The following is a 25,620-nucleotide window of genomic DNA, read 5'->3' on the forward strand; positions in this document are numbered from 1 at the left end:
AGGACTTCTTTCACTTCTAATGCATATTTTTAAATTCAGGAAAGCAGAACTGAAAACAGTCTTCGGAAAAAGAAAGCGCTTTATTTACACAACTGTATGCTCTGTGTCTTCAATGCTATTTTTGGCCACCATAACCTTTTTGTTTGATTCTGTTGGCATGTTCTCTTTGGACTACTGAGGCTGAGGGGGCAGAAGTTTCCAGTGAGCTACCCAGTGTGATGCTGAGGTCTTTCCTGAGTAGTGAGTCAATGCAGAAGTTAACAATGCACATCCATATTATTTTTTATAGATTCAAGAGACAACAATAAAGTGGATCTATCATTATGCTAACGCTTCACTGTCTTTTGGTAAACCTGTCTGATATTGCTGCCTCCCTTTGTCTGGAAAAAACTAAACAATTTGGACTTGTCTAAGAAATTTGGTATCCTGTGTTCATCCACCTTTTCCAGTGTTAATAATAAAAGTCCTGAAATGCCACTAGAAGGGGTAGTATGGGATGCTTGATTTGCCACATTGAAAGGAGTTTATTTATCTTCTCCATGTCTTTGGTCTCTCTCAAGCACTTTCTGATGCTTCAGTTTACTTAAGATCTGCCCTCTGAGGAGTGACTTTTTTTTTTTTTGAAAGTTATTTCAATGTGCTGACTTGTGTTCAGCTATCCAATTTCTAGCTGACTGTTTCCAAGAACTCTAATAGGCCAGAAGGCCTGAAGGCAACTAGAGCAACATGGACAGTGCCATTTGAAGGATACACAATTTTTATTATTCAGACTATTTTAACCCAATTTAAGAAGCAGTGGTTCACTCTCAGTGTACAGAACTAAACAGATTGTATATTTCTCTACAAATGCCAGGAGTTCTGAAACATGCTCCATGTACACCTTGCCCACCAAACAGGGTATGAAGGGATGCAACACATGGCTGTGACAGTACTGCTTTTTCTTCTCAGCAGAGCATGTTTTTGTTTCCATGGAGCAAGGCTGTATCCTGCTGAATCAGTTTTGTTTCCTCTACACAAATGCAGTGACCTGAACCACAATTACTGACACTCCAGAGGTGCTGACTGTCTCCATACAGCCATACCAGCCCATGAATGCATTGGGATCCCTATTTCCACCCCATATGCAGCATTTATACATAAGAAAACCAAAATATTAGTACTTTTCAAGCACTACTGGAAAAAGGGTACCAGAGAGAAAAGCAAGATGTTAGTGCTGTAGTGTATCAAATGACAATGACAAGTAAATGACCTTATCTAGGAAGACTATCAAGCAACTGACCATAGAGGTTTGGTTCCACTCAGTCATAAACTATACAAGAAATCCATACCATTTCAAGTCCCTCTCATCAATCTTTACACTTTCAGCCTCATCCACTCTAACTTCTGAAAGCCATTTAGAAATTTCATGAGACAGACCCAATTACTGATGGCAAGAACAAGAAATGCACTCAGGCTTTCATGGCTTTCTTTACTGATACACTCAGCAGGAACAGTTGCACAAAGCCAGCAGATAAGTGAAATGGGAGCCAACAGTCATTTTAGACGGGATGTTAGGGCCCTAGTGGTAAAGGAAAGCCTCCTCTGTGCATCTCCCAGGCAGTGTTGCCATCAGCTGATTCCACGCAACCCTGATAGAGCCTTAAGGTCCTGCTGGACTCTACATGAGGAAAGATTAGAAGCTAACCAGGCATACCACATGTTGGCTAGACACTTATCTCAGAAAATGTAAGGGATGCTACTGTTCTTGTCCACACCAGAATAAATTGCTTCTTCAGCAGCAAAAGTGACATAAACACATTACACCAAAACTGGATTAATATTCTATCAGCCAAGTCCTGGTGTCCAACTCAGATGAAAAGTCCTAGTTTTCAAGACTTATTTCTTGACCTTTGATCTTGTGACAATATGAGTAGAAACACTGGGAAAAGCCACTTATTGCAAAAAGTATTCCCAGTTAAATTTTACATTGATACTTTGGGCAATTTATCTTTCAATGCTCCTTCTTTACTTTTTCTACTGCAGCACCCAGATACTTGAGAAATTTGGATGTCAGCCAAGGAAATTTCTGCTCAAGAGGATCAGAATAAGTTGAAACACAACCATGCTGGAATTTAAAACATCTAGTTTATTCAGTGAAGACTTCATCATGACAAGAAGAATCCCTGCTCCTCTTTTCCTACTTCTAGAGAGGCCAAAATCCTCAAGAATTAATCCATGTTCTGTTCATAAAACCCAAACTGGAGATGTCTTAGGAATGCCCCATGACCACGGAGTGCAATCATGGCTTATATCTTTACCCATAAAATGCAGATTCAGTCATTCTTCAGATCCACCCAAGCCCCTAACACAAAATTCATAGAAGCTCTCACTTAAATAGATATAAACTTTTCCACTCCTTCAGCTTTATCAAGTAGAAAAATGCTTTGAAATCATGCATGTAGATGTAAAACAAAAGTTTTCAACACTGGTATTCAATAAACGGATTAAAGGTCCAGCCTTGTTTCTTTTCAGATTCAGATAAGCAAAAGAGAGTGAAAATGGGGTGCAGATTCCCCGTATCTGGTCAAAAAAGCACATGAGAGTTAAAGATTAAACCTAAGTGCACCCAAAAATAATGTCTGAACTTTACAGGCAGGCTTATTTTGAAAGCTCAGTGGCCATTAAGACTACTAGGATCCAAGATGATGATTGTTTGTTGGTTCAAGGAGTTCTGACTGGCACACTGTGAGACAAAACAATAAAAATGTTTTCTGTATTATTGTCTGGGCTTTGTGCCTGTTGGCCTGCAGAGTCACTTGAACAGTCCCAAACTGATGGACCTCAGGAGGCCAGTGGCAGCAGGCCAGCAGACTGCCACTCCAGGCTGGGAGAACAAGGACTGTGCCCACCATATCCACAGAGGCCCCCAGCTCCCTCCTACCTATGCTGGGACAGAGATCACAGCTCAAAATAATGAAAATCTGAAAGGGGAGAGGATAGGCAGGAAGGGAATGGAGAGCCTGTTCTGATTATGAAATGGCTAACTTTCAACAGTCTTACCTTGGAAAATCCTTTTGTATACTACTATAACAAGAGCAAGGTATGGTACAAGACAGAAGATTCCAGGTTCCTTTAGGGGCTTCCCACTTTCTTGTCCTGCTGCCTCTCTCAAGACAGGATTGGTCCTTTGGAAGCAGCTATCTACTTTATTATAAATTTAAATTTATTATAAATTTAAAAGCCAGGGCTTGTTACGGTAACACCAACATGCTGATGTCCCTTTGTTATCCTCCTCCTACATGAATGAATGAGCTTTTACGAGAAAGTTGTCAGGTGACACTTCCCTGGGGCAAATGTCCCAGTGTGTTTTCAGTTTCACAGAGCAGGACTGAGACCCACCAAGTGCTGGCAGCCGGGTATAGAGGACTGCCATGTGCAACACTGCTGGGAGCTGAGGCACTTTGGACAAGCTGCTTACAGTAACAGAGAATATCAGTTCCATTCCAACTCCTTCCTTCCACACAGGTGTACTAGTTTTCATACAGAAATTAAAATCCAGTCAGTGAACATGCACCACACATTTTGAGTGAAGTACTAAGACATCTGTCTGCATGTGTTCTTGCTGGAAAGAGAACATACAGTCAACAAGGGAGACTTTTGCACCCAAAAAAACTGGCGTGGTTATTTACAGTAGCTGACATCAGCCCTCTAACTAAAGATACTTTATTGATATGTCCCTACATGAAGAAGTGAGTTCCAGGTGAGTGTTTAAGAGGTTTTAAATTGAAGCTAGATTTTTCTTTTCACTTTAATAGGAGCTTCAAATAAAAATCAGAGGTGTCTGAAGTTGACCTGTGTGACTATTTTTCTCTCCCCTCTGACCAAAACTGCCCTGAAAAGTAGGCCACAGAGAGAAGATGCTACAGTTTCGAAAGCTGAATGCCTGAAGCTATGTATATACAGCTATTTTCATGCACTTTTAACTGGGTGGCCTGATTTTGACAAGTTCTAAGTATGCACTGCTCCAGCAATGTACATGCTCCATAATGCCCAAAAAACCCACCCCTGACTATCTGCTCTGGTGTTGAATTGTAGATGCAGTTTTCTACTCCACAAGAGGTCCGCACTTTCTGTTCAAACAATACCTACACAGCTTTCTTGGCACAGCACTTGCTGTATCAGAGTATGTGTATGTACACCTGGAAAAGAGTTCCTGCCCAAAACAATGTGGCATCTTGACAGGCAGTTGAGGGTCAGGAAAAGAAAGAGATGCACAGGGGTGACATGCAATGTCCAAAGTCATGCAGCAAGGCAGAACCAGCACCAAGCAGAAAACCCTGAGCCCCAAATCAAATGCCTTACCTATTACATCATACTGAGCTTCCCTCCCAGCAGCAAAAGATACATGCAGCTGTGTGAGGAGTATTTCTAAGGCAGACAGAATCTGATAAAAAGAAATCCACGGACTAGAGAAGGATATTGTGATCTGTTCTGTAATATCCCCAAAAATTAGAAAGGAGCACATACAGCAGCAACTGCATCTCTTATATTAGTAACCAATCAATCATAAATGATTTTGATTACATGCCAGGATGAAAATATCAAAGCTAAAGGGATGTATACTGTTTAGAGTGTCCTGAGGAAATAGCTCCCATACTTCAAAGACAACTGCTACGAAGAGAGAAATTAAGTAGTTGCAGCTCGGCTCATGCAGGAGTTCTCTCTCCTAGGAGAGCTCCACAAAGACTATTGTCTGTACAAATTTTAGATTTGGAGCTAAACTTAAGAACAACAAAATTTTTAAACTATGGAAGAAAAAGCCAGGAGCAAGTGGTTAAAGAAATGAACTTCAGGGTCTGCAAGTTCAAATGTTATCAGAGAAACCAGCAAGTCACTTGAGACAGCAGAGGAAGCTGAGCAGCAGATGGGAACACTAACTAGATAGCACACTGAGTGAGTAGCATGTTTACTTCAGTTTTGGTTTAAGTTCCTTCCACTTGGATTATTACTTTTAAGACAGGTAGTGAATTTCAAAAGCCTTTAATCTTTAAACAAAAAATGTAATATGAAAAGCTTAGTTAGTGCCCAGTCACAGTGCTCATCCATTACCATCTTAAGCATGATTTTAAGTGCCAGATTTTGAACTTCAAACCTGAAGGATCACAAATTTTCAACACAGCATCAGAAAATTTAGTTATTTTCATTAGGTTCGAGCTTTAAAAAGGTTGACACAGTTCCAACCATACAATAATCTGTTAAAAAAGAAATTTTCATTAAATAATGCTCCTAATCTTTCACCAAACATCATCAAAACTGATCAAGAGCACTTTTATATAAGAAGCAATTCTTCACAAATAAGTAAATAAAGCAATACAACTGCTGAGAGAACAACTGTGACACCAAAAAAATCAATTCAGTGATTTATTTCAACATAGATCTGACAGCTATATAGGACACTAGCTGGGAATGCAACCTTTATTTTTTCAAATCTTTTTAAAAGAGATTCAGAAGCACAGGTTGCAGAATAACTAGCTCTTTTAGAGCTTTCACTCAAAATAACAGACCTGGAAAAAGAGTAAGCCATAGCCCCAGTCAGACTATTGATTCCAAAGTAGAATCCATTAAAATCAAAGTTAAAATATCTCTTGAAGCTTTTTTTTTTTCCCCCCCAGAAGAGAGTGCTACTTCCTTCCAAGGGAGAGATCACTATCTATACTGAATAAAGCAACAATCTGCAAATCACCTCAGCACTGCTAGTAGCACACTAGCACAGCAGGTTCAGGGTGAATCCTGAAGCACATCTCTCAGAGAGGTTATGCAGTCTCCATCTGTGGAGAAACACAAAAACCACTGGACATGCACCTGAGGAACTGCTCTAGAGATTCTGCTTTGAGCAGGGAGTTGGACTGTATATTCCCAAGAGGCCTTTTCCAACTTCAATGATTAGGCAAGCCTGTGAACCTTCTATTTCCACAAGGACTGAGTGGTTACTAGGTCAGACTAGGACATAGAAAGCCCAGGTTCAACCCTGTGCTTTCCCTCAGACTACTGGTACAATTCTGGCCTAGTTACTAGTCTTCCTCCACCTCGGTTCCTTTAGTGGCCACAGAGTGGTAGCAGAGAAAAGGAGTGTCTAAGCCACCCATTCTCAGGAGGCTGGATCAAAGTACTTATCACTCAGACACTTGACTCCAGAAAGAGCAAGGCACAGGACTTTCAGAAAGTCTAACAATGTCCACGTACCCAGTTTAGACACTTCAAATAGGGATTCCCTTTTTCAGGAAGCATGGAGAATTCTGTGTCAAAAGGACAGTGACCTGGACATCTGAAAAATAATGTGAGTTAAAATCGAGCTGTTTATAGACCATGGGGCCCTACTGCTGCAGAACACAGTCACCTCAGCAGAGCATGTGGTCACCCTCTCTTTAAGCCAACTGGTGCAAATCTTCAGTTTTCCAGTTGTTGTAAAGTCTACAGCATTGAAATAAAGTGTAAACTGAGAATCATAAATAAAGATTATACTTCATTTATAGTTACTTTCAAACATAATTCAAATAGAGGCAATAATCACTGAAATCCAAAACTGGTCTGTAAATAAAAACTGAATTTTCTTTTGAAAGACTTTGAACAGCAGAAGGCTTCTCCTTACATACATACTCAACCCTCCTGAGTTTACAACACTCCTTAGGAAGAGATAATCCCTTGCACTGAACTTAACCCATCACATTAATTTTGTATCCTGTGATAAAAAGGGCTCTCTAGTTACAGCTAAAGACTAGGATATTATTTTCTTAGTAGTTACTTCCATAATGAAATTCCAGAACAATAAAGATGTGGCTCCTAAGAGTTCATGCTATTCACAGATGTATTACTTCTTGTTTGAGTTTTCTAAGTGCTCATGGCCTTGGGATATGAGATGGCAGCCGTAACAGAGAAAACATAACCTAGCAAGTGAAAATAAGGAAGTGGGGGAAAAACCCACAGCACTGTCTAGAGTGGTGTAACTTTTCTCTTACTGCACATCATCATGTGCAGGAATAGAGAGGCTGATCTACTTAGGCCAGAACAAGAAGACAATTATTCATCTCTCCTGAGATTTCCGCTGCTAAATATGGAGTTGGTTCAAGGTCTTGGTCATGATATTTCTGATTATGAGACAGAAATAAGATGAGACTGGGGAGGAAAGTGCCAGGGGGAGGGAGACAGGGCCAGGGGAAATATGGTCACCAAACACTGCAGCAGCCAGTTACAACAGCTCATGCCATTCCTTACTTCATTCCTCAACTTTATTAATAGCTTCTTTTAAAATTGTCAGTTTTACCTGAATACAAATTTCCTTTTTCCTTTTCCTCTTTAAGTATTTATTTCTTTTTCTCATCAGTTTGACCAAAGGAGGCTGAAATATGTGGAAGACAAACTACTTGCAAAAGCTGGATGCTCTCCCAAACATATTGTTCTCATAAGGATAACAATAGTACTGATAGCAATTTAAGAAAAAAAGAGCAAAACCAAACCCTACTGAATCCCTCTGCTTTTAGAACAAAATCCCAACCACTCCCTCAGAGCACAGGTTTCCCTCAGCACCTTTCTCCCACTTACAAACAGCAATAACTACTTCAAAACAAAATCCTTCTAAACTAATAGAGTATTTTCTCTCTAAGAGATTCCAAAAGACAAGGGAGAGTGCTGTGAATTGTTAGTCTTATTTTTACATAAAGACGGTGCCAGTGGGGCCAGGCAGGTTGTATGCAAATAATATGTCCATAAATCTACAACTATAAAAATACAAATTGCTGAGCTTCTTACCTGCCCATCAAGACAGTGATAACACAATCTCAATGGTATTTCCAATAACACCCCATTAGAACATAGTTCAGAAATGCAATTTTCCCCCATTACAGTCATCTAACATATGAAACAGTTACTTCAGAGCTATTCTAGATTTAAATTCAAAAGCCAATAAATGTTTCAAGAACATGACAACAGCACAAGTAGAAAGGGAATGAAAGACTAACTCAACCCAACAGTTACAATGTTAAAATGAGAAGGTAATAAGAGTTATTCAGGTTGACTTCTAAACATGGGAACACAACTCTAATGATACCAATTAAAGGCAATAGTTTATGTCAGGTAACAAGCCAGCACCAGAAGTGCATTTATGTTCCTCCTAGCAATTAGCTTGTGCAATAGGCTTCCAATACCTCTCAAAGACCTTAGCTCTATTTACACTTTAATTTCTTTCGGTCCTTTCCAAAAACCATCTTTCTTCTTCTCCCTCCAATTCAGACCTCAGGATTCTTACTACTGCTGAGTTTGTACAGTCATTTCAATTTACCAGCTCACACAAGAAGAAAGTGTTTTCCAGAAGATTTCTGAGAGTGCTCACTGTGGTAAATATGCTCCCCATTAAATCCACATCGTATTTTTAATCAGATACAAACCTTCTTTGTGTATATGGAAAAAGAAGAGCACAGAATTCCAGAGGGCAATCCTGTGACACAGGAATGCTTCAGTGTTTTTGCTCCCATGGAGAGACAACGCAAGGGGCCCAAAACCACTACTTCAAAGTTCACATCCAGCCTCCAGAAGGAAGCTGCTTCCTTCTCTAGTCACAATGAAAGCCTCCAGGGAGAGCAGATATTGGCCTACCTTGCATGTATGCCTCTATTTGCCGAATTAGCTCATAAGACTTGGATCGGTCCAGAAGTGTACGAATAGCCGGGAGAGGGTCTAGGATAATGGTTTCTGGATGAGCATCAATATACTCCTGCAAAACAATATATAGAAAAAAAATGGCATTAGGTTGGCTGAAGAGTGTAGAAAAATATGAGAAGAGAAAATAATGGGGAAGAGAATAGATAATGTTAAAACCCTCAAAGTCCAGCTTCTCTTCAAGGGGAGCCAAATGGACTTTGGCAACGCAGAAAGTCACCAGAGAGTCAAAACACTGACACTTGAACTAAATGCAAATGTGACAGCTAACTGGTTTAAATGGCAAATTCCTCCTGTAGACACTATCAGTAGCAAAACCCATGCTGCAACCACATTACCTCACAAGGGAGCCAGTGGCAAAGTGCCATAGTAAGAGCTGTGAGCAGGGCTGAGAAAAGCCATTAGGGGAAGAAAGATGGCACACAGCTATCTTGGGGTCAGCCTTGCATTCAATTTCTACATGTGAACCTCACAACTATCTGAACTAGGCTCAGAAATACATCTGGGTTCTTTTATGTTGTTTTTATTGCTGTCCTCTAGCTGGGCTGAAGACAGTGTTAAGGGCTGGATGATAAGGGCTGAAATTTTTTTGGCAGAGCTCAAGAGATTGTTGCTTCACTGTGTCTTCATTGCTTGCTACTTCTCTATGTTCATACTCTCCTTTTCTGACTACAAGAACAAAGCAAAGTTAATGACCTCATGGATCTTCATCTTGGGAACTCAATTCCCCATTTACTGAGGTCATAACCGCACTACTGCATCTTGGCCATGAACACAGACACAGTTGCCAGGTATTGGCCTTGCAAACCCAACAAAACTTCCTTCTGTTTCTTAGAACAGGAGCTGAGTTTCTTCATCATTACCTCAACCTGGCTCTATAAAGTCAATGGAAACATGCATCCATCTTACTCTATTCAAAATCAGACAAATATACCCAAGGTTAGCATCTCTCTTTGTTTTACCCAACTTCCCAAAGCCATCCTAATGTTTCCACTTACTTCTTTAAATATCCATTCATACAAATGCTGCTGCAATTAATGGACTTCCACAAGGTTCTACTCCATTTAAATTGACTATTTCAAAGAAGAAAACATACTACAGAAGATACTTCAGAGTATGACAAGGTGGCCTCAGGAGATGCACTTTGCTGGAGAGAAAAGAATGGCATAATCTATTCCCAGAAAGTGATTTTGCTCCAGATACTAACTGGGGATGCAGACTTCTCCACCCTAGCACTAGCAAACTGTTGCCTTCTGGTGACTACATAGTCTGAGTGATGGCAGGTACAAGGAGATTATTCATTTGACGTTAAGAGGATCCAGCACTGGGGTTTAAAGAACCTACTGCATCACCCACAAGACACAAGCAGCTTTCTTTCACAGTGCATTAGGCAGCCCTCAGTGGCAATACTCTGTGTCTGACATATTTAGTAATCCCTGCAGAACACAAAAAATGAATTCTCCAAAGATACGTTCAACCTTGCTGCCTCATGGGAAAAGTAAGGGACAGCCTTTTGCACAGCTGGTCATCAAGACTGTCAGACCCAGCTGTTGTTTCACCCTGCAGTACAGCCTGGATAAAATGCCTCATCAGCTCAGTGGAGCAGAAGCTGGGTTCATTTCCAGTCACTAAAGCCCAGAACATACACTTTTCATGAGTCTCCTGCCCCTAGTACTTCCAGAGTCTTAAGCAGAGCAATCAGCTTTCAAATAGTATCATATTACCGAATGCCTCTTAGACACCCACACGTTTATGCATACGTGCCCTGTATGCAGCACCTAAAAGACACCCTGTGGAGCTAGCATGATCCAGTGATTATGGCATTAGCTTGAACTTGCTGATAGTGAAACTGTACTTGAGTATCTCAACATCTCCAGAGTGTAACAAGACAGCTCTTTTAGTCCCTCTGTGCTTCCATTTAAAAGACAGGGAGTTACCACACTCCTGTGGGAACACTGTGTCTTCCCCAGCACACTGAGGATGAGCTCCTTACAGATAACCCATACCCTGACAGGGCAGCAGGCAAGCACAGCACCCAGACTGAACATCTCACAGCTCTGAAACGTGGCCTCAGCAGAGCTCTGGCAGCAAGTGATCTGCAGAACTTCTGTTGTGTGTACAAGCTCTTCCTTTTACACTGTGGTGACCACCCATCCACCTCTGGTTCCTCTTTGACTTCAAAATCCCCAGACTTCCATCCTGGCCCAGCCCCTACTCTGCACATAATAATCCTTCCCCTCACACATACGTTCCTCCAGTCTGTGGACTCCATTGCCTTTACCGCCCTCCAAAGAGGGAATGATTTTTCCATCTCTTAGTTCCTTGTGTACCTTCCCAAATTTTCCTGATGCTCACCTCAGCATTGAGAACTATCCTTGCTTCTCTGGGATTCATGTATTCTACCTGTTAATTTGGCTCACATTACTCTAAGTATTTCCAGATGGAGTCTGGCTTTTTTATGCTTTCTGTAAGGGAAGAGTGCTTTATTTCTAATGATAAGAGCTCTAAACCGTATTAAAAGATCATCCAAGCACTAAGCTTGCTACAGCATAACAAAGTTTAACAGGAATAAAGGCACAATCTCAAGGCCATTCTACACCAGTCAACATGTCAAGAGAAATGAGCACCTAAGATGACTTTCCAGTGCCTGATTTCTCATCCTATTGCCTTAAGGAGCCTCCAAAAAGCTCTGTAAGGCAAACATGAAATAACTGATGAAGATGAAGGAGGTGGGAGTGGTTTTCCAAAAGCCATTTAGACTCTGAAGGACTTTAAGAAACTACTCTAAGGTCAAGAAGAACCGCACTGAGTAAAAGGCAACAGCCCCTTTAAACACACAAAGGCTTTGAGCTTTGAGCAAATTAGCTTTCTTTACAAAACAAAGACATTTCTCAGCATTAAATCTGTGTCAGGTTCTATTCTCCAACTCTTCTCCATTTGCAGGCCTAGGCACTTGGACAGCCAGAGAGCACAGGAATGGCAAAACTCAGAGCAGGGCAGTGAAGATCTGTGTCATCTAAGGAAAGGAAAGGGCTAGAAACTTAAGTGTCTCCTAGAGCTAATCTGGGGACAGGCCACACATCTCTCCTTTTAACTGAATCCAGAACCAGCTTCCCCTTTGAAGCACAGGACTCTAAATGCAGAACAAGGTCAGCGTACTTGTATGTGTCCTTTCTGTTTGAACACAGCTAGAGATGAACTGCAGAAGCTGTGCAGGGGACAGGAGCATCAAAAAGGACTCAAGTCCTCAGAACTCTGCATCTCTTCTCAATGCTGTTCGTTGCTTGGATTTCCATCACAAAGAATTAACTCTGCACTTAAAAACAAACCCATCCAGTTGCACCAGGATCCCCAAAGCAAATCATCCAGCTTCCCCTTGGGCCTGTAGGCTGCCCGCACTTTCCCAGTCTCCCACACATCTCACCAGTACATCAGCAGATCATGCAAAAGAAAGTTTCAATACCCATGCATGGAAAACTACTTTAAATAAGTAATTAAAAAATCTGAACCTTACACCAATTCACTACAAGAGGAAATTACAATAAGAAAAGTCAGTTTTGTTAGTTTCACAGGAAAATTATGGTAGCTGGTGTGAAACCTTTCATAAACTTCAATTCTTTACTAGAAACTGCTCCACACTCAGACATCATGTATTACAAACATACTCAGTTTTCAAAGCCATATACTTTGTCTAGAAGGCAGGAACTGGGATAGTTTGGTTTTCTTTCTTACCAAGAAGGCAGAACTGTAGCACCAGTAAGTGACCTGTGAAGATCACTTAACAGACTGGCAAACCCTTGGTGTAGCCTAAGTAACAGCGCTCCAATGGCACCGAAGGACTCCACTACCAGAAATATAGATCTGAATAAACATGAAGGGTTTCTGCCTAATTATTTTGAAAGCAGGTGAGGTACTATAGACATGAACTTGAAAATGAAGCAGTTGAAGAAGGAAAAGAGAAACACTGAAGCCAGGAGAGAGCTTTCAGTACAGCACAACCTTTCAACTTTGAATGTTCAAATCTTCTCTCGTCCTTCTAGCAAAACAACTCTGCTCTCCACTTCAGTGGATTTACTGAAGACTGATATCCAACAGCAGACTCCAACCACCCAGGCAACAATGTGGAAGATATTTAGGCTTTCCAACAATAGATTGAAAGGGCTCTGTCCTTGGGCTGCAGTTCAGCTTGACCCAGACAGCATCTATGTTTTCCTCTTTCTAATCTTTGACATAATAAAAGCAAACAAGAAGAAACAAGGACTTTTAGCAGATCCTCCTTTGTTTGTATTCCAGGCCTGATGTTAAATCATGCTTTGTACCAGCCCCATTCCTGGCAGAAGGCCAGCAATGAAACTTGAAATCAAAAAGAGACCAAATATTTCATGTTTCCTATTAAATACCTCTGGATATAACCCAGCAATTTAAAAAAAAATACTTTCCTTGAAAAGCCTGTGTAGAGATGAGAATGGAGTTGCTTGTCATTTTACCCAAGAAAGGTAGCTAATGATTTTTTAAAAATTATTTTAACAGAAAGTTGATACAGTATCTACTGCAAATAATAACTCATTAGATGATAAGAGAGATTCACTGATTCATTGACTTGCTTTTATTACTAAGTAATAAAACTTATATAAATCTTTTGTTTAATATTAAACAAAGTTCCATAAAAAAATATTCCAAAAGAGAACAAGTAAGCAAAAGAAACAAAAACGCCATTTGGATTTGTGTTTTCCCACATACAGAAACATGACAATGACCGCTTGTAAAAACAGGACAACATTTTCCAAGGGAGAAACAGATGTAAAGACAAGCCTGTCTAAAGAGTTTGTATCAGATTCAGACTTAGTTCTGACTAAGCTGAGTTCTAACTCAGCTGCACTGTTTAGCCTTCAGAAGTCCACTGCTGCTTCATCTTGCAAATACCTACCCACGGGAAGCTATCCTAACACCTAGCACTCAAATGACAAATTTTCAGTTTATTTTGCTGTTTATGAGGCTCTTCCAACAAATTTAAGACATTATTTTTTAAATGGGTAAAACACAGGTATTGGCCTGTGAATTCAGATGCAAATAAACCATTTCAATTTTGTATTAACGTGTCCCCCCAGTTAGAAAATAATTACTAAGACGTAATAGTTTCCTTTGGTTTTTTTGCTCGCCTTTTCTCAGCTGAGAAGTCCCCTACCTCCTTCCCTTCGAAAACATCTCCCTGATTTTCCTTTCTCTCAGTCCCAAACCATTCTAAGAAAGCTTCTCAATCAAGATTAGAAGAGCCCATCCTGGACAACTCCAGAGTGAGAGAGTCAAGAGCTGAAGTGCAGCAGGGAAGGAGACATTTGAAATTTTCATCAGCCTGACAGCAGAAGTCTAGGCATAAAATCTGCATCTGATCTTTTTAAGTAGACTAATGCAAAGAGAAACTGTTCAGAGAAAGCTCTGAAAGACAAATTAATAATCCTATTGATTTTCCATCACTCAAGCCATCATTTTGAATGCAATATGAAGCGGCAATGAATGAAGCTACTCAAGGCCCAGTACAGCTATGACAGGCAGCTGCTCAGACAGCATTTTGCTCTAATGAAAGCATAACAAAGATTCCCCAATGCCTTACATGAGCCAAAACATACTCAGTTTTCAAAGCCATATACTTTGTCTAGAAGGCAGGAACTGGGGTAGTTGGTTTTCTTTCTTACCAAGAAGGCAGGAACTGTAGCACCAGTAAGTTAAAGGCACCCTGGGGACTCTGCCTCTTCACCTGACTTCCCTCCATGTACTTCTGGTCAAGAATGAACCACTGAGCACTATAACCAATTTTTACAGTTAACCAATTACCTGTGTTCAATCAGTCCAGCCCCGTGTTACAGTGGGTAGGAAGGGAGACTGATCATCATCTCTAAAAACAATCATCATCCCCAAAATAAGGATTTAAGTGTCCTAGAAAGCAAATAGAAATATTTCTCCACTTTTCATCTCATGCACCACACTAGGTGCTGCATGCAGTCTTTGTTTTGGCTTTGGACGAGATCACTAGGCACTCATCACTGATTTTCAGTGCAGTGGGGAACAGTTTGCACCCACCAATATTCTCCTGAGAAACTGCAGTCCATACCACATCCCACTAGCACAAAGACCTCAGAAAGCTCAGCCCTAAAGGTCTTCTGGAGCTAAAAATCCCCCTGTCAACAGGCAACTCCTCCGTACCATTTTCGTTTTCCTGTAATGTTTTTTTTCCAAGGCAATTGAAAACAGTCATAAACTGGCATGCCAAGAGGCTTCCTGTTCTATTAGCACTCTCTACCAGACCCTACAAGGGCTCATCACAGACTCCAGAGAGCAGGGACACAGAGTCATGTAAATATGAAGCCAGTTTCCTCCTTAGCTCTTCGCAGATTAGATGGTCAAGGCCTCTATAACATAGACCTGAAAAAAAGTCATTCTTAAAAAGGTCATAAATATAGTCTGGCAGATCATTCCTCCTCCTGTGGTCAAGGATCCCTTGCTCTCTGCTTCCTGGAAGACTGCTTTATGGAGCCAACAGTAAGACTGCTGCCAGGAATCATCTTGCTGTCACACTTATATTCAATAGCAGGAAAAAAGCATAATGAATTTTGCACTGTTTGGTCTGGTTAAGATCATCAGAACTTTTTCAGTCAACTTAATCAACAATAAGGGAACCACACTATTTCCACTTGTGTGTAGGTGCCAGAAATACCACAGTGCTTATATAACACCTCGCTCGTGCAAATAGCTTTCTTGCAAGGGGTCATTTTACATTTTCTAGGTTGCTCATTGATTTTAGTTTTAAAATCTCAAAACAACAACCCTATCCCACACACTTTATACAAAAGTATTCTTACAATTTCTTTTTCTTAGGGAATATGCTTCTCTTAATTTCTAATGATTTTCAATATCTTAAAAATAATACAGGACAGATGCAGACAGGCAGCAACTTCCAGATAGTTTCTGTCCTGGACACAAAATTACATGAGAGTATAATCTAAAAATGCATTTTGGTGGGTAATTCAACACAGAAAGGCCTGTGTTCCGCCCCACTGGTTCCTGGTTATATGTTTTACTACTCTGGAAGCTTCCTGCATGCCAGTGATGTGGCACAACTCGGCCTCCTGCAGAAGAAGAAGCTTAAGGCCTTACTTTATTGGAGAGAGGATACCATTCAGATGCCTGCTCACAGGGGCCCGACCCTCTGTCTTATCCTTTATCTTCCAAAACAGAAAAGGTTGGAAGGTACCGGGAGAGAATCTTTTTCTAATGAATGAGTTTTGAAGACACTTTTTCTTTGGGAAAACAATTCTCTGTACCACTACACCTTGCATATTTCTGACCTTCAGTGTAAACCCGAGGGAAAAAAAATTAATACAACACGATTTTCAGCACTAGAGGACAGAGTCTCTCACAGTAATCTTGATGTTACAGAAATTAGCATTCCAGGAAGTGGGAAGACTAGACAGAGCTGGGCCACATTAATTCAGTGGCTTCTGTCATGGAGAGATACATGTAAAGTGCTCGGCAAACACCTGTTCCTCTTTGTGAGCAGCACTAAGACTCTTGAAATGACATAAGAACATTTGGTGGGAAACCAGTTCTAACTAACCTTACTGATACAACACAAAACCTTCCCAGGGTGCAAGTCCATTTTAAACTGACAAAACTATTTTTGCTGGGCTATCAGTAGCAAGGCAGTAGCATGCCAGACAGCTTTTTTCATCAAACCCCTACAAACTGCAAAGTAATCAGACTGAATTTGCTGCACCAAATTCATCCTCTTGCTTGAAATGCAGAAAGAACCACTTACCTGGAACCTCTGAACCAATTCCAGTGACTGGCTGTCATTCTGGTCTGCTTCAAGGATTACATCTGTCAGTTTATGTATGATCACATCCAAAGGGCCCTGATCTTCAATGGGTTTGGTGAGGTCAAGCTGAAGAAACCAGAGAGAAACGTTTTATTAATATATGGGGGATCCAAGCTCTTGTCCCTGCCACCATCCGAGGTGTTGCTGCAACACAGAAGGCATTTACTTTACGCAGTGCCTTTGATTTGGTATTTTATCCAAATCCCTGAGAATTTACACTTCACTGAATGTTAGAAAACTTTACTCAGACACTTATGTCTCAGCAGCATAGCTCTAATTCCATGAAAAAGCAGTGAAGTCACCAGCAAGTACCCTCCATCCAAACACCTTCCTGTTCCTCTCCACCCTAAGCCAACATATGCCTCCTCAGCTCAGTTTCCCGGTACACTCACATACATACAAAAGGAATGAGCCAACAAAGATTAACACCACTAATAAAAGGAAAGTCTGCTATGCCCTTTGCCCACTGGGATTGCACAAAACAGCGCCCAAGAAAGGAAAAAAGGTAACACAAAAGCAAGTGACTCAGGATCTGTGGAAATTCACCGGCTACTGAAACAGCTATTTAGCTGGTAAGGAGGGGTGTAGCTCCCAGACAGCTCCCAACAGCAGACTTTGGCTCTTAGCTGGGTAGGAGGCAAAGATTTGGGGTGGGGTGTGCAGAAAGTCTGCTCCAGACAGCACAGGAAGGCATGAAAATGGTGGCAATGTGTTAGAGGGCTTGGTTCTAGTACCAAAACAGGGTTCAAGAGCAGAGGAACGACCTGCACTGGAAAAGGATTGAGGAATTTTCTCTTGATGAAATATTAATGCAAAGAAGCCTACTGGACCTGATGGGATGCATGTGAAGAATCCTAAGAGAGCTGGTCAGTGTGAGGGCTTGGATTTATCAGGATATAAATCAAAACTATGGATATTCCAACTAAATCAGGAAGGGCAGTCTGGTTACAGCAGAGTCCCACAGCGGTGGTGGGATCTCCATTCTTCAAGGTTTTCAACACCTGACTGGGCAAAGCCCTAAGCAACTTAGTCTAAATTTAATGCCAAATCTGCTTTAATGAAGATGATGCATTTCAGACCCCTAAGATGCTCATGAAACCTAATGATCCCATGAAGCTATTTACCAGATTTAATATTAGTTCAGTGTAAGTGCCAGAACTGGCTCATGTTCTAGACAACACACCGGGCTGCTCACAGCACAGAAGCTGTGAGATTCAATTCAACCAATTGTGAGACCTGCTAATGGCAACTTAACCTTGTAAATGTGAAACCAGGAACATCTCTGAGAGGAAAGATGGGTGTGTGCTTACTAAACTAAAGTTAGCATCTGATTTTACCTGCATGAGCCTTTCTATTGCTGCTTTCTTTTTTTATTCAACTCTGGTAAAGAAGGGTATGGGAGGCACAGGAGGGAGAGGAAGAGGCTGGGCAGAAGAGGCTGCTGATGATGCTGTTTTCTGTCTTGTTAGCTTGAGTTTTGTCCTACTAAAATTTCCCACCCTACAGAAATGACCCTGCTTTGAATTAAGGAGTGAGTGCCTTAAAGAAGGTAAAGAAAAGACAAGATAAAACCAATAAAACTAAACCAGCAGAGATCTATCAGCCTTATACTAATTTGCTAGTTGCTAATTCACAGAGCTGAATTGCTTTTCTTGTGTAGGCTCTCTTATCTGGGCCAGGCTTCCCCGAGCAGAATAACTGAAGTTACCAACGGCACAAAAGCAAATTGAAAGCCTGCCATTTCCTCCCTCAGAGACCACCTTTGCTTGCCCATTACTATATGCTCCTACTAACAGTTATGGGTTGGGGCCCTTTGACATCCTCATGCAGATTCCAATACAACTGGAAAACACAGTGTGTGTCTCCCTTCGGAGGAGATGAACAGAGGCACCGCTCACAGGTGGGCAGCCACTCCTGACAAGCCGTGGTAGAGGCCAACAGGACGGACTTGGCATGGATGCTCAGGGACAAGTAAGCTGTGGCCAGGTGAGGCAGTCCACAGAAGGTTTGGCTGTACTGACATGTTTTCACTCTCACAAGTAGTGCAGCACAAAGGCTAAGGGACAGCCTAAGGGTCTGCAAAATGAAGTGAACTGCAGCTTGGCTAAAGGACACGGAAGGAGATAATTAACTTCTGTAACCAAGTTCCAGAAAAATCAGTTAATATCCTTAAAAGACATCTCAGATGACCACACTGCTGCTTCTGATTTTTTTCCATCTGCCTATCACATCTGGAAGGAAATAGCAAAACAAAGGGTCCATTTAACTAGGTCAGAAAGTTCCCGGTTGCCAAGGTACAAAATTCTGAATTAATCCATTTTCAGGACTTGCAGTTTGAAAAATGGTAAGAAGCAAATAAGTACTTGAGATTGGTTACCCCTCTACATTCTTCCTGAACTTTCAGCTCAATCTGCACAGAAACATTCAGAAAACAAGAAAACAGTCCTCCCTTTCAGCCTTGACCCAAGAATAGAAGTAAGCCTTCAAGGCATATCCAGGCATTTCCAGCACAGAGTTTTCCAGAAGCATAACATATCTGGGCAAGATAACTTCTTCATGACAGTTGTACAAGCTAAACACAATGGGCATATTTTGAGAATGAAACCAAATGCACCTACTTTGCACACTGGAAAGCATTAAAAAGGCTCCCCATTAACAGTGTTTCTCTTCCCCTTCACTGGTAAAGCAATGTGAGAAACGACAGCCTGATAAAGCAGCTTGTCTGGAAGGAAGTTCAGTGACCACTTCAATTGCCTCAACAAGGACAGCAGGTATACTTCAGCCACAAAAACCTTCAAAATTTCATCCAATATTTTGTGGATTGGAGGATCAAACAATTTGCAAAAAAATACGTTCTCTGTGTTTAGAGCCATGCTGCAGAAAGCAAATATTCCGGGGCTATGTGGAATTTGGAAGAGATCCACCTTCCTTTTATGCACTCAGAAAAAAAAAAAAAGTAAATGCAGGAGGAAAAAAAAGATTTGAGAAGGTAAAAAGAAGCCTTTTCAAGTGAAGTATCAGACCCAAAAAGAAGTCAGTGAAGGAAAGTACAAAATTCCTGATGGCCCTCTGCTGAGACAAACACTGATTCCTTGTTTGTCATCAGCTGGAATTTGAGCCCTCCTACTTCCCTTTCAGCATCTCTCTCTCTGAATGATCTCTGCATTTGACACAATCAATTGTTTTAATGGTTTCATGGTATTGGGTTTCATGGCATTGTCACTTACCACCAAAACCCAGTAAAAGTCAGGTGCATGACACGCAAGAGAGTGTCAAAGCCGTACACAGTAAATATACACGGCGTAGCTGTGACATGGACGGGTGCACTGTCTCTGCATAGAAGCTGTTGGGATGGCCAGGACCAGAGAGTGGTGGTGAATGGAGTTAAATCCAGTGGGCAACTGGTCATGCCTGGTGTTTACCACGGCTCAGTACTGGGGCCAGTGCTGTTCAATGTCTTTATCAAAGATCTGGACAAGGGCATTGAGTGAACCCTCAGTCAGTTTGCAATTCAAACCAAGTTGGGCGGGAGTGCTGATCTCCTGAAGGGCAGGAAGGCTCTGCAAGGCGATCTGGACAGGCTGCCTCCATGGGCTGAGACCAACTGTATGAGATCAACAAAGCCAAGTGCCAGGTCCTGCATTGGGGTCACAACAACCCTGCAGAGCACGACAGGCTGGGGACAGAGTGGCTGGAAAGTTGCCTGATGGAAAAGGACCTGGGGATGCCATTTGACAGCAGCTGAACATGAGCCAGCTGTGCCCAGGTGGCCAAGAAGGCCAATGGCATCCTGGCATTCTGTGTCAGCAATAGTGTGGCCAGCAGGACCACGGCAGGAATTGTCCCCCTGTACTTGGCACTGTTGAGGCCACACCTCGAATCCTGTGTTCAGTTCCGGGCCCCTCATGATAAGAAAGACATGGAGGTTTTGGAACATTTCCAGAGAAGTACAATGGAGCTGGGGAAGGGTCTGGAATATGGTTCTGATGAGGAGTGGCTGAGGGAGCTGGGGGTGTTTAGCCACGAGAATAGGAAGCTGAGGAGGGATCATATCGCTCTCTACAACCACCTGAAAGGAGGCTGTAGCCAGGTGGGAGTTGGTCTCTTCTCCCAAGTAACAAGTGATAAGACAAGGGTAATGTCCTAAAATTGCAACAGGGGAGATTTAGATTGCATATTAAGAAAAATTTCTTCACTGAAAGAAGTCAATCATTAGAATAGGTTCCCCAGGGAAGTGGTGGAGTCACCATCCCTGGAGGTATTTAAAAGATGTGTAGATGTGGCACTTGGGCACATGGTTTATTGATGGCCTTGGCAGTGCTGGGTTAACAGCTGGACTTAATTTTAAGGGTCTTTTCCAACCTAAATGATTATATGGTTCTGTATGCCTTTCCTAGTCTTTCAAATCCATATATGGAAGAAACCAACCAGTAGATAAATGCTCTTATCATAGCTGGCTGCAGCCAGCCTGCCCACCTTTTAATAGAAGGATGGGCTGAAAGTTACAAAACGCTCCAATCTTAGAAACGACAGTCTCTCCCACAGGCTTCCCAGAGAATCCGCTGGAGAGCAAGTTACAGGCACGCAGAGCTCTGTCTCTGCCCTCCTCTCCCCTTCCCCCTTCCTCTGTCCTCCAGAAACACAGAGCCAGCACATTATCCAAATCATTATAGAGAAGGGCAAAAAATGTTTATTTCCATTAAGTATAATTTGTTTAAAGTTTTGGGGTTGTTTTTCTCCAGAACCCTGGCAATCCATCTGTATTGCAGGGACAGGGCGAGTGCCTGGCAGAATGCCATGGCTCTCCACTGGTCCCAACTGCAATCCCACACAAATGCATTTCTGGAAGCCGTGTTTAAAAATAAAACTATGTCCAAGTGGAGAAAATCTGGATTTGTTCACTCAGGGAAAAAAAAAAACAAGCCAAACAATTACAAATGCTGGATTTAGGAAAAAGAAATATCATTTATAATAATGATTAAAAATAGTTATGTATTTTTTGTTTTATTCAGTGTTTCCAGTCCATGGTATAATCAGCTATATTTCAGAATCTGCCTGATCAGGATTTATGATTCTGATTTTTTTTGTAAAGCTCTTCTTCCGAAATAGTTTTTGGATTATCATTCACATGAAATGAAGTTTTAATACCAACCTGTTATTTTATCTGAACCAAAGAGAGCTATGTCCACTGCTTTATCCCTGAGGAATGTAGAGTCTATCTCTACATTTCTATTTATCCTCACTTTTCTCTTATTATATTTTCATTAAAAACAAAAAGACTCATACAGCTATTCTTCAAACATTTTGCTCCCATTCTCCAGTCTGCTAACAAACTCCACTCACCAGGATGCTGCTCTAAGTTTTTGCTATGTCTCTTGCTATGTTTTCATTTGATTTGCTGCTAGGAACAGCAGAACAGGAGTGCACGTCCCTTCACAGCAGCCTGTCACGCTGCAGGTGGAAAATGTTCATGAAACTTTCAGCCAAAGAAGGTAAATGAAGGCAGAAGGCAAATCAGAATTCTAAGCCTTCTCACCAGGAAGATAGCACCAAATCATCAGACATTAGCTCAAGTGCTAGAAAACTTAATAAAATGCCACCAAAGGGAAAGAATCCATTCAGCTTTCCAGTAGGGACCTGTCAATGCTCTGCTACACATTTCACAAAATCACGGTCCAAAAGTCCCTCTGTGGAACTTCACTCTCCTCCCTGTGAACTGGACATACAACTTCAGCCTGACCTAACTTCTCTTCTCCTTGACTCCTGAGACTGTATACAGAATTTTCCACACAAATCTATTGTATTCTGCTATTCAGACACTCAGTTAAAGCTGTATTGATCCCAAGACATGTGGTGTTTATTTCAATCTTAATTCAGCTTCTTAAACTCCACAGCACGAAACCTTCAGGATTTTAGCCCTCATCTTCCACTCCTGGGGCTATTTTCTACCCTATATTTTCATCACATACGTTTATACCAAAAGACTTGTAAAATAAAGCTTCTCAAATTCTTCTCCCAACCCCATCCCCAGTGTTTACATGTGCTGTGCATCAATGCTGAGGAATTCATAATGAAAAAAAGTCAAAAGTCACAAGCTCTAGATCAGAAAGCCAAGTCTTCAGAAAGCTGAACCCTGACAACTGATCTATTGGTGGACACTCTTCTCTCCCAAAAAGCTCAAAGAAAGCACTAAAAATATCTTAAGCACTTCAGAGAGGGAAGGGAAGCAACAAAAATCAATACTAGTCAAGTTCACTCTAAAAACCTTACCTTACTGTAAAAAATAAACAAAAATACAGATAACATTCTAATTACAGGAGAGAATGTGCTTGCTTTTGAAAGAAATCAGGGAAACAGTTGTGCATATCCATCCATTCATGTAAGACATACTTGTGCACAGTCTCAGTGACAGAACAGAATGGCACAGAAGCCTGACTGCTCTTGGGACAAACCAAGGGAAGTCCATATGACCAAGTAAGACCAGCACATGCTTCTTTCACAAATTAAATCCTTGAGGAGCAGTCCACTCCTGTCCCGTCTCTCCACTAGGACTATACACTCACAAAAGCAGCTGTCAGGTCTGTGCAAGCACAAAACTGACACAAATGATTCCCTGCCAAACCCAATGGAAGGTAATTATGTATCACTAAACATTTCCTCATGAGGAAAGACATTATGCTACCTGGCATTTTCAGTTGTATACAGGCTCTCCATAGCTCCTAAAATACCCATGTATTGTAACTAAGAAATACTTTAGATATTTAAGCTATTTAAGATATTTAAGCTATTTAAGATATTTCAATTTCTCATCTCTCTGAGAAGGTTATCTGGGTTTTCATCACACGCAGATAGTGCAAGTGTTCAGCACTTGCTGCTGCTGCTAATGGGGCCAAAGGATACCAAAGGACAACATGAACTTCCCTAGGCAACAAACACATTGCAAAGGGCAAACAGGGACCTGACCATCAAAGGGTGTAAAGAAAGAGCAAAAAGTACACCAAGAGGTGCTGGTTTGTCTCTCCACGCCCCCTTCCCCAGCACTGCATTAACTTGCACATCCTGTTGCAGCATCGGCAATCTGAGAAAGGAAATGTGCTGTGGTGAGGAGCTCCCCCCCCACGCTGACGAGAGGAGAGGGCATCGCAGCGGCATCGCTCACAGCCGCCACCTCACATGGGAACTCCTTCCCAAGCAGGAAGGAAACACCTTGACAATACCCTGCCTACTTCATGGGCTTTTTGAAACCACGGAAGTTAAAGACCGACCAAAGAGCTTACCTTTCTACACTAGAGGTTATCTGCTGTTGTTCTGCCCAGCTTAGTTTAACAGAACCACCAGAGGAGAAGGAAAGGAAGTCCCACACTGTGATATGTCATGCAGAATCTCAGGCAAGTATCAGTGACATCCCAGGCATCACGACATGCCTAAAGGTGAGGAGCAGCATAACACAGCCTATGAAGCTGTGCTGGGTTCCCATTTTCCCAGATAATGAAACTTTAACACCAGAGGAAAAGATTCTGGGTTTAACAGATGGTTTCTTTGTGTTCTCTTGCATTCTTGTGTTTACTTTGCATTCTGCTGGGCACAAGTTGCCAGAGAGTATGTGTGAACACTTTTCACATTTTCAGGAGTTGCACACATCTGTTCCCCTGGAAGCTTGGTATAATGTCTGAAACATCTGGGAAATTCTCATTTCTAGCTGTATTCTAGATAAAATGAAGGAAAAGGGATCTCACAGGGTTTTTATTACATTACATATGCTAACATACACAGACACCATTTATGGATCACTTCCCCAACCACTACGCAAACTGACTAGTCCTTGTACACTCGAGGCTTGTCCCCAAGTAACGCAATCCCCCAGGGCCTTGGTGAGCATCACCTCCCCACAGCCTGCTCTGCCCCTCCCACAAAAGCAAAGAGTGAGCCAGCACTGCTCTCGCCTGTGCGGTAACACTGGCATAAGTTACTGCATCCCAGTTACTCAAACCTCTCCCACTGCTCCCCTCACTTCCCTCCTGACCCCGGTATACATATTTCCACTGAGCACCATTCTCCTGCTAGCACTAAGTTTTGCCCCTTCACTTCTGTAAAAGCAAGACAAGCAATCCCATGTTTGGGCTATGGCTGAAGTTCTTCACAGAAACAATTTTCTTTACCCAGGACTGGAACATTGTTACTGGTACTTTGTTTTAGACTTACAGCCCAACACACACACACACAAATATATTCTAGCAATTAAAGTTTAACAGCTTGGTTTATCTCCTGTACAATACTTTGGCAGTTGCAGAAAGTTTTTTCCAGAACCTGCCAAGATGCTGAAGAATGGCTATTTCTGAGCATGATATTAAACTGAGAGGTCATGTCCCATTAGGAGTGGGCTGCAATGAGCAGGTTTTGGTAGGCAAATGGTTAAGCAGCTCAGTCTTATTCAGGGATGATTTGAAAGGCACTTGCTGATTTTCAGCAATGCAGGAGAAATAATCAATGTTATCCAAATCCAGAAAAGCCTCTTGCCAAAGGTGTCTCCTGAGGTCACCAAGGCTCCTGTGGATTAAGAAGGGCAGCAGAACAAATCCAGAGATTAGCAGAGGAGAAAAGTTGAACAGAAATTGTGTGACATGGGAGGATTAGTGCCCCAAAGAATGAAAGCAAGTTATAGAAAAACAAGAACACAGGAGAATGAGCATTCAGCATAACCTGCCTTGCTTTACTTCCTGGAACTATCAAAAAGGCAATGTTCAGTGCACCAGATTAAAAGCCTATAGAGGAAATCTCAGTAGTGGAAGGTATGGGAAAACTACTAAGTGGTTCACAAAACCTCTGTCTCACTTCTGGAATGGACAAATCGGACGCAGAAACCCTTATATTTTTTTAGACTTTACACGGCAGAATTTTAATGTTTTTTGAGCGAGCTGGGTCAGCTGCAGCCCAGTTATTGAACTGACAGCTCAATCAACCCTGTAGGAGAGCAGACAGCAGAGCAGGAGTGGAATGGAGAAGCTATCCATAGAGAACACTCTAGCTAATCCAGAATACAGAAATACTGCAGCACT

General features: G+C 41.7%; 1 protein-coding gene across 2 annotated transcripts in view; it reads right to left on the bottom strand.

The window, feature by feature from the left end:
• ITPK1 (inositol-tetrakisphosphate 1-kinase) overlaps positions 1-25,620 on the bottom strand; it is a 145,027-nt gene that overhangs the window by 56,278 nt on the left and 63,129 nt on the right. For both annotated transcript variants that reach the window (XM_069018127.1, XM_069018128.1), the window contains exons 4-5: positions 16,505-16,630; positions 8,629-8,746 (exon numbers count right to left, since the gene is read on the bottom strand). In XM_069018127.1, the coding sequence (XP_068874228.1) occupies positions 8,629-8,746; positions 16,505-16,630 (244 nt within the window). The remainder of the gene's footprint in view (positions 1-8,628; positions 8,747-16,504; positions 16,631-25,620) is intronic.

Source organism: Aphelocoma coerulescens, chromosome 5, assembly GCF_041296385.1.
Source record: "Aphelocoma coerulescens isolate FSJ_1873_10779 chromosome 5, UR_Acoe_1.0, whole genome shotgun sequence".
Taxonomy (NCBI): Eukaryota; Metazoa; Chordata; class Aves; order Passeriformes; family Corvidae; genus Aphelocoma; species Aphelocoma coerulescens.